The sequence below is a fragment of the Oryctolagus cuniculus genome, chromosome 2 (assembly GCF_051225735.1).
Source record: "Oryctolagus cuniculus isolate XC-2025 breed Fujian yellow rabbit chromosome 2, ASM5122573v1, whole genome shotgun sequence".
NCBI classification, from domain to species: domain Eukaryota; kingdom Metazoa; phylum Chordata; class Mammalia; order Lagomorpha; family Leporidae; genus Oryctolagus; species Oryctolagus cuniculus.
The window spans coordinates 39389693-39400115 of record NC_142868.1 but is presented as its reverse complement, the minus strand read 5'-3'; the positions used below and the strand labels follow the sequence as shown (position 1 = coordinate 39400115).

The window sequence follows — 10423 nt, the reverse complement described above, 5'->3', positions numbered from 1 at the left end:
TGTTTGGAGGAGACTGAGAGGAGAATCAATCAAAGAAAGGGAAGAAAAGCCCAGCACTGCGCTCTGCATTATTCCAGGCAAGAAAAAGAATAGAAAGCCACCTCCGACCTTGTTACCTCTGTCCGTTTTAGTGATGTGGACAGGTAGAGTAGCTACAGCTCCCTTTCTGGCGTCCCCTGTGTGCTAGAGACAAACATTCCCAAGTCATGAGGCGCTAAATTGCAGACCATCCCCGCATCTGGCCCATTCCAGGTGGCTGTGGGGTGATTAATGAGACAGACACAGACCCCTCCCCACCCCCAAGCCCGGCGGCTTCCGTGGGAAACAGGAGTTCCTGCAGGCGGAAGGCAGAAGATGGCTGGGCAGAGCGAGTCTGCTGCTGCACCACCACTGTCTTAGTTCCCGCTGCCAGAGGCTTTCTGGTTGCCATGGATACTGCTGGGCTCCGCCGCCAAGTGCAGGCGGCGCCTCTGAAGTTCGGCCCGAGCAGTGGCGCTCGGAGGCGACCCGCGAGGGAGGGGCGCGGCAGGTCCACGCTCGTACGAGGCCGACAAGGATCCCGTCAAAGCCAGACTCTCGGCTCAGTGTTTATACAGCAAGACAGTTCCTGTCTGCCGTTATTCGTCAGTGTCATCTTTCGGTGCCTGGCGGGAGACTGCACGCATCCTCTCCTTACGAAGGCTCTGAAAGGGAGTAGGACCGCGCAGAGCAATGGGCGCCTGCATGCATTCGGTTATCAATCTAGCATCCCCCGGGGGCCCCGTGCCTGCTCTGCTGGGGCTGCAGAGAAATGAGGCGCCGCCCCATCCCCACAAATTAACAGCGATGGTCAACAAAGATGAACGGAATCCGCAAGTCCAGGGAAAACCGAGTGGGCACTCTCTGCTTCCCGAGGGTCTGTCGGAATCCGAACGTGGGAACGGACACGGACGGTGGTCCCCACACTACGCCGAGGGGCGCGCAGGCTGGGAGGGGCTCCGCCTTTCCAGGGAGGGCGTCCGTCTGGGCCCCTCCAAAGCGTCCCCGCCACGGCGACGGGAAGAGGTTTGTTTTTCTTTCAGAAACCCGGAGCCCTTTTCCCTACTGGGCTCGGTTTCTAGTAGGGGAAGCTCCGCCCCTCGGAGCCGCCGATTGGCTCCGCTCTTTTCAAGATAATCTATGCCTGCATCCTCTCGCTCCGATTGGCTGCCCCGCTCCGCCGCTGCGGGAGTCGTGTCCACCTGGTGAGGAGGTGCAGCGCGGTCCAGCACTCGCCTGGCCGCCTTGGGCTGCGAGGGAAAGTCCTGGCTGCGCGGACAGAGCTCCGGCCGCTCCGAGAAAGCCATCCCGATGGGGTTCTGCAAAGCCTTCCTCTCCTCCCCGTTTCTTCTGTGGAGTCATAGTAGAGGGGTGAGGTTGATGTTCTTGCTACTGACCCTGCATTTGGGGAGCTGGTGAGTACATTCAAGGACACGAAACTATTCTTTGCTGATTACCCTCTTCCCCCGCTTTATTTCTCCTTCTTTAAAAAAAAAAAAAAAAAAAAAAAAAAAAAAAAAAGCTGTCCAAGTTCAGTAGTTCGCATTGCCCAGCAACATGTGCGTTTTGTACCGTCATTCTGTTTTCTGGTTAGATGCATTTACTCAGATAAAATGGAATTGGCTTAATATTGAAGCATCAGGATTAGTTCAGTTTTTTTTTTTTTTTATTTACTTGTAAAGGCTCAGTTACTGGAACGGGACGAGGAAGAGTAGAGATGACTTTGCTACTAAATTTAGTGAATGGATGTCATTGATGAACTTTCTGGATGGTTCTACATTCAGAAACTTGTCACACAGTGATACATAATGATGCTTTTCTGTATACTAACATGGCTTTTATCTTATTTTGTTTGCTTGGTAACTTTTTGGAAAATATATCTTATATCAAGAAAAGATATGACTTTAAAAACATGTAACATGAAATTGTGTAATATATAAATAAGAAGCATGCATGTTTTATTTGAAACAGCTTTCAATGGTTTTTACTTTGGTTGGCTATTCACAAGTAATCAAGAAGTGGGTGGTGATATGAATGTTTTATGGGAGAGAGAGAGAGAGAGAGTGAGTTATCCCAATCCTGCAATTGAGCAGGGACAGGATGTAATACCTTTCAATAAACTTTGGAATCATTTTGATACAAAAATAAATTGTTCAAGTATCATACCTGTATTGTGTGGTAGTAGGTGAAAAGAATTACAGTATGTTTATTAAGGCATATTCACAATAAAGGTTTGTTGCACACTACTCATATCATACAATATATTTTAAATGAATATATATTTTAATTATATTTTTGTATTATGTAATCCTGCTTAGAACTTGAGCAAAGCAAAATCAGTATAAAGATAAAAATATGCCTTTATAAGTACTTACATCATTGCTAAAATAAATGATTATAATTTTAGCATATAACCAGAGTGAATTTTTTTTTGCCATTACCACCAGATGGAACAAGTATATTTTCTCTCACGAAATAGAGATTGGCTTGTAATGTGCTAAGTAATTGACTAGTTAGAAAATTTTTGACATAGTGTTTTGAGGTTCTTTTTTAGTTCTACATTTAGAGTTTATATATCTTTTCCGTTGAAAATATTCTGAATGGGCACAAACATACTACTGCTGGTTGAATTATTCCACATATATGAATATATGACTCTATATGTGTGTATATATATCTGTATGTATGATATCAATGGCTTAGGCTTTGAATATATTATAATGCCTTGTAAAAGATATTTATATAGAACATCTACCTTCTTAATAGTTCAAAAGTAACAACTGATCTACCCAGTTGTTTTCTGAAATAAGCTGTATGTTCTTTTACCTTTACAAGTTTCTCTTTCAATGAAATAGGAAAAATGCATAGTAAACAGCACATTGTCTACCCAAAGATACATTTGTTTTAAATTGGAGATGTTTTATTTTTAGAGATATTTAGGTTATGACTATTGTCACTGGCTCCAGAACTCTCATCATGCTACTCAAAGTTAAAGAGCTGTATGGTACTGTAGATGGAGCCCAGGTTTAACAGTCTGGAGACGTGAGCTCATGTGTCAAGATCCTTAACTTCTCTGAATCCAGTTTCTTTACTTAAGAAATGAAAAGTTGCAGTAAATGACTTCTTGAGGTTTCATATTCAATACATCTAAGATTTGAACTGAAACATAAAATAACTCTGAGATTGGCTTCCCTGGTGTTTCTTAGTAGTTTTCACAAAGAAAATTCCATTGTGGATGCCATGTGTCTTTTTATTTACCATTCTGTGTGCATGGGTGAGATGTTATACAGTTAAAAGTGATAAATAATTCATTTTATCATGGAGATATAGATACTCTGGATTATTCTGGCCACAGAATTAATACATATTGAAAAATGCACTTGCATGAGTTGCTGTTATAATAGGTTTAGGGCCTCAGCAAAAGAGGTCATTTATTTACTTTTTAAAGTAGCTGCAGTTGCAGTGAACTTTTCATCCTTTTGATATTTATTTGAAGATAATTGATGTCAACATGTACTAGCCCTGTATAATCATATTTCCCACCCATTTTCCCTTTATAGGGACAAATGTAAACCAATAATGGCTGGTTCTGTCTGTGAGACCCTTTCTATCTTATACTTGTTTCCAAAAGAAATCTTTAAAGTTATCTCTTTTTGGTTTTACCTATTTGGAAACTATTGCTTCTTATATCTAATCAGAGGGGATGTCTTGTTTGCTTGTTAGTTTCCATCAAGAGGATGAAGAAGGAGAGACACAGTATTCATTTTTCATTACTAGACTAAGAAAACTTGTCCTGAAAGATGTAACCATGATTCCCGTGTTTCATTCTTCAGGAGACTCTACGGCATCTCCACAAGTTGGAAAAAAAATATCTTCAACTTGATTTGACTTCCTTTAATGTTGAAAAATATCTAATTATAGTTAGGCTTTTGAGACAATTGAAAAGATGATTTGACATTTTAGCTGTTTTAAAAGTAACCTACTACAAGCTTTGACTAAGAAGCTGTATTTTGAGAAATCTCAAGAAAAATAATTTTTTTCTAATTTTTAAGCAGTGATAATATAATTTAGCATTTAGTTGCTTATCTGGAAATATTCAAATACATTTCTTTTGTAACATATTTTATTTTCAAGTAATCTCAGTAATGTCTTTAGAGAGAGTAGAAGTGAATGAATGCTATTTACTCACATGTCTACGTTTTTGGCTGAATTTTTAAATAAAATGCTGCTGTTAACATGAAAACTCAAGAAAAAATAACCCTGTAATGGTGCGCCAAGATAATTACATAGACAAAGAAATGAAGAACAAAAATATTTTGAAGCTCAGGTTCAAATATCATAATTGCTAAATCCCCTATGTATAGGGTGTTTTAGTTTATGAAAACAAGAAATCTGCTTTGTCAATTCCATTCCATGTTGTACTATGCCACACATATATGGCTTAACAACAAAAGGAAATGTCTGACATATTATTCAAGTACTGAATATATTAGTCTAATGTATGTATTTATATACATGTGTGTCATACACATGTGTGTATATATATATGTGTATATATATATATATACACACACATATGAGAGTGTGTTTGCATGTATTTAAAACATGTCTAAGAATATGATAAGGAATGTGGGGGCCCAAAGGTGAGAACATAAGGAAAGGTAGGAAACTCAAGAATGACTGTGAGTTATTGAGAAAATGATTATCAACATATGATGAATGACTGGCATGAGAGAAGGGGTATATGTGGTCATAAATAGAATGAGCAGGATCCAGGGGAATAATTCACAGGGAGGGAGCCAAATGAGACTCCTGGGCTTTCCCATCAGGTCCAATTTAGTTTCAGTTCCTCCATTTCCAACTAGAGTGATATCAGGCATGTATATGTGTGTAGATACCTAATATATACATATATACATATATATATATATGGTAAAGAGGCCTCATGTTTGAAAAGTAAAGATGTCATCAACATTTCCAAATGTTTTCAAGACCAAGAAAGAAAATTTGTGCAAGTAATCTAGTACTTAATTTTTTGTCTGAAAATAAAGACAGAATGGCAGTTATTCTATGGAGTTACAATGAATGTGGTGTTATTTATCCTACTTAAAGTGGTTTTAGCTATATCAAGCTGTGTATTATTAGATTCCTTTTGCATTTGTGAGATATTATTTTTCTATTTAACAAATATTTAATGAACTTGTACTCTGTGCTACACCTTGTACAATATGCTGGGTTTACTGTGGTGAATAGATTCGATATTACTATTAGCCATATGAAGTTATACTCATTTCTAAAACATAGGTTTATGATATTAATCAAACAAAAATCTTTTTATCAGAATAAATAAATACACCTTCAGAATTTCAAGTATAAAGAGTTATCTGAATTTTTGAAGATAAAAGATACTGATGGAACATATAGTATGAAGGAAAAAGAACTAAAGAGCCAACAAAGTTTGCATTAGCAACACAAGAAAACTGTGAGGGAAAATATCAGCAAAAGTCTGATGCACAATATTCAGTCTGGGTGATTGTACATAGCCAAATTATCAATCAAGAATTCAGAGAGTGACATTTAGATACTGGTATTCTTTCCCTTTCACAGATTGAAGAAGTGGGGCACAGAAGTTTTATAGGAACTTAGTACAGGTCATGTTGTTTGTAAGAGCTAAATTCAACACTCAAATCCATGTGATCTATTCTGAGAGCCTGAATTTTTACTACCAAATCACAGACAATGAGTGCAATAACGTGAATGCAAGTAGCATGAATACAGATGAAGAAAATACAAAAGAAGAGGAGCAATGAAGGAGAACAGGAGGTAACAGGAGTAGGAAGGGAAGGGAAAGAAGAACACCTAAAAGGAAACCTGTTGAAGTGAAATGGACACTAGGGGAAACGGTGACTTGATCAGCATAGCCTTGACTGTTAATGAACAACTTAATACATTATCCCTCTTAGTAGTTTTTTTTGTCTGTTCTACTTAATATGACTGGTTTAATTCTGTAATTAATACACAGTTATTCTTAAGTGTTGAAAATTAACTGAAATGTGATCCCTGTTAAACACAAGAGTGGGAATAAGAGAGGGAAGAGATGTATAATTTGGGACATGCTCAAGCTGACTTGCCCCAAACGGTAGAGTTAGAAACATACCAGGGGATTCCAATTCAATCCCATCAAGGTGGCATGTACCAATGCCATCTCACTATTCCAAGTGATCAATTTCAGTTCACAATTGATCATAATGAAAGGACTAAGAGTCAAAGGGAGCACATAAACAAGTCTAGTACCTGCTAACACTAACCGATAGAATAAATAAAGGGGAGAGTGATCCAACATGGGAAGTGAGATACTCAGCAGACTCAGAATGGCAGATGTCCTAAATAGCACTCTGGCCTCAGAATCAGCCCTAAAGGCATTCGGATCTGGCTGAAAAGCCCATGAGAGTACTTCAGGCATGGAAAGCCAAGACACTCTGGCAAAAGATCTCTGTGAGTGAGATCCCAGTGGAAAGAACAGGTCTTCAAAGAAGGAGGTACCTTTCTCTGAAGGGAGGAGAGAACCTCCACTTTGACTATGACCTTGTCTAAAGATAAGAGTCGGAGAACTCAAGGGGCTTCCATAGCCTTAGAAACTCATGACTGGAGCATAGGGAGATTACTGATGCCATAGACAGGAGTGTCAATTGGTAAAGTCAACAACAGGAGTCACTGTGCACTTACTCCTCATGTAGGATCTCTGTCCTTAATGTGCTGTGCATTGAGATTTAATGCTATAACGAGTACTCAAACAATATATTTCACTTTGTGTTTCTATGGGGGTGCAAACTGTTGAAATCTTTACTTAATGCATACTAAACTGATCTTCTGTAAAAAAAAAAAAAAAAAAGAAAGAAAAAGAAATTATCAATTCCCAACTTGACTCTCATTGGGATTAAACATGACAATAGGTCTGATCTGATTTCATCATCATTTAAAAAAATCATCTATTATTTTTCACTTTATGTTTCTGTGTGGGAGCAAACTGTTGAAATCCTTACTTAATGTATACTAAGCTGATCTTCTGTATATTAAGATAATCGAAAATGAATCTTGATGTGAATGGAAGGGGAGAGGGAGTGGGAAAGGGGAGGGTTGCGGGTGGGAGGGACGGTATGGGGGGGAAGCCATTGTAATCCATAAGTTATACTTTTGAAATTTATATTCATTTAATAAAAGTTAAAAAAAAGAAAGAGGATGAGATAGTGGCTAATTCATAGATGTAAAGTATGCAGAAAATTCTGTACCTATTATATACTTTCTGGAATAATGTGTGCAGTTCTAGATTATTTCAGGGGAAACTTTGACCTACCACTTGATCTAGGAGCAGCCTCATAAATAAACTAAAAGCAAGAATTTTTAGTTTAGACAAGTTTTATTTATCTTTAATGATGCTACATAAAATCATGCTTTAATATATCATATATTTATGTAGCAGATAAACAATACCAAATAGTGAAAGTTACAGGAAGGCAGATTTTCTTCTATCATAAAAGTTCCTTAATGATATAATGGATTCATTATCAATAAACCTATTCAAAAAGAAGCTTCTGAGAATGATCTTGTATTCAATAGGAGATAGATGACATTAATGCATTTTTACTTTTTTTCTTCATCTTAAAATCCAAAACTCTATCGAAATAATTTATATGAATGAAATTTCATGTTTTAAGAAAGAGATTTAGCTATTTTTTTCAATTTTTTAAACTTTTATTTAATAAATATAAATTTCCAAAGTACAGTTTATGGATTACCATGGCTTTTTCCCCCATAACTTCCTCCCACCCGCAACCTCCCATCTCCCACTCCCTCTCCCATTCCATTTGCATCAAGATTCATTTTCAATTTTCTTTATATACAGAAGATCGATTTAGTATATATTAAGTAAAGATTTCATCAGTTTGCACCCACACTGAAACACAAAGTGTAAAATACTGTTTGAGTACTAGTTATACCATTAATTCACATTGTAGAACACATTAAGGACAGAGATCCTACATGAGGAGTAAGTGCACAGTGACTCCTGTTGTTAAAAAATATTTATTTATTTATTTGAAAGGCAGAGTTACAGGGAGAGGAGAGACACAAAGAGAGAGAGAACTCTTCACTTCCCCAAATGGTCACAAAGGCTGGGACTGGAACAGGCCAAAGCCAGAGCCAAGCACTTTTCCCAACTCTCCCTAGTGGGTGGCAGAGGCCCAAGTACTTGGCCATCTGCTGCTGCTTTTCTGGGTACATTAGCAGGGAGCTAGATCTGAAGTGGGCAGCCGGACTTGGCCTGGAACTTGCAGGTGGTTTATTCAAACTCTCTCTTGCTTCTCCACCTTTCCTAGCCCCTAGTGTTATAACTCTGTGATCACACTGAGTTTTTTTTTTTTTTTTTTTTTAAGTAATTTCCTTTCAAAACTCTCTCAAAATTGCCCTTGTTTGACTATCAGAATAAGCAGGATCACTGCCATGGTATAGAAAGAGTCTCTGGGGAAGCATTTCCCCAGCATTTTCCTGCTGTCACTTTGGCTTCAAAACATTCTTCTAAACATTTTATCATTCTTTGGCCTTTCAGAAGATTAACAAGTATAATAACACTTTGAACATCCCCAAAACGTGCTCTCATGAACTTGGCTTTTCACAAGTCTATGTTTGCTTTGACAGGGTCACTTTTACCTCCTGACAACCACTGGTTTGATTGTGGTTTATCTTCAGGATCTGACTGGTAAAGCCATCTTACACCTCCTGTTACGATTCTATAAAATACTTCAAGAACTTGATTTCACTTGCTGAAAACTGGTGAAATCTCTGTTGTTGCTTGCAGCTGAGGCAGGTGCAACAATTTTGGCACCCATTGAGTGTGGTATTTGCTCTACTTTAATTTTTCAAAGGGATGTAAGTTGAATTTACTGAAATGTCTAATAGTTGACTACTCTTTCTGTTGTTATTGTCAGTCTTCTTCAATGAGAGTATGAACAATAATGCACTCCTTGTCTTCAACATCTTCTTGTCTCAAAATGAGTTGCCTGTTTGTAAACTGCTGACTTCCTTAGTACATTGTCCTCATACACTTTTTAAATATAGTTTATAGATAAAATTCTAAAAACAGTGATGCTTCCTTTCTTCCCTCGTTTGCTCCTCCCTCCCTCCCTCCCTTCCTCCCTCTCTTCCTCACTCCCTTTCTCCCTTCCTCACTTCCTCCCTCCCTTTCTCCCTTCCTCACTTCCTCCCTCCCTCCCTCCCTTCCTTTCTTCCTTCATTTTCTGCTTTCTTTCCTTCCTGCTGTCTTTCTTTCTTTCTCTCTTTCTCTCTCTCTCTTTCTATCTGTCTTTAATTTTTGAGATAACATACTTGTAATTTACATTATAGTCAAAGATTTATTGCTCCAATAAATAAATAAATAAACAGTTCAATAAGGGAAAAGTTAAAATATCATGGTTCAGTAGGAATACAGACAATGACTATAAATGATGATCAAATGTAAATGTCCATTTCACTCACTTAAATTTGAAAAATAATCATAGATCATTAAAACTATAGAGTAATCATTCTTAACCATTTGTTTGACAAATATACATACAACATTTGACCAAACTATATTTGCAACAGTACTGGTACACATAGGCATGTCCTTTTTTGTTTTTGTTTATTCAATTTTTCTTTTTTAAAAATTTTAGCTTTCACATATAAGGGAGAACACATGGCATTTGTCTTGCTGTGTCCAGCTTATTTCACTCACATGATGTCCTCTGGTTGCATCCATTTTGATGCAAAAGGTAGAATTTCATTATTTTTCATAGCTGAATAATATTCCATATATATGTATATCCTGTCTTATGTACACATGTATACATATATATTGTACATTTAACTGATTATGAACACCTTGGTTGAATCCATATTTTGACTATGGTTAACAGTGCTGCTATAAACATGGTGGTGTAGTTAACTCTTTAATACACTGTGTTCATGTCTTTTGGGTATGTACCCAGTAGTGGAATCATTGGGTCAAATGGCAAGTCTATTTGTGGTTCTTCTTTTTTTTAAAGATTTTATTTATTTATTTAAGAGGTAGAGTTACAGACAGTGAGAGGGAGAGACAGAGAGAAAGGTTTTCTGTCCGTTGGTTCACACCCCAAATGGTCACAATGGCTAGAGCTGTGCCAATCTGAAGCTAGGAGCCAGGAGCTTCTTCTGGGTCTCCCATGTGGGTGTAGGGACCCAAGGACCTGGGCCATCTTCTACTGCTTTCTCAGGCCGCAATAGAGAGCTGGATTGGAAAAGGAGCGGCCAGGACTAGAACCTGCGCCCATATGGGATGCCAGCACTGCAGGAAGAGGATTCACGTACTGTGCCACGGCCCCTATTTGTGGCT

The 10423-nt window shown here is 38.0% G+C and overlaps 1 protein-coding gene across 1 annotated transcript in view; it reads left to right on the top strand.

Moving 5' to 3' along the window:
- The first annotated feature begins 1191 nt into the window (after nucleotides 1-1191).
- Nucleotides 1192-10423, top strand: part of GABRG1 (gamma-aminobutyric acid type A receptor subunit gamma1) — an 84352-nt gene continuing 75120 nt past the window's right edge. Inside the window, exon 1 of the mRNA XM_051831322.3 lies at nucleotides 1192-1433. Within this exon, the coding sequence (XP_051687282.1) occupies nucleotides 1330-1433 (104 nt within the window). The 5' untranslated portion in view covers nucleotides 1192-1329. The remainder of the gene's footprint in view (nucleotides 1434-10423) is intronic.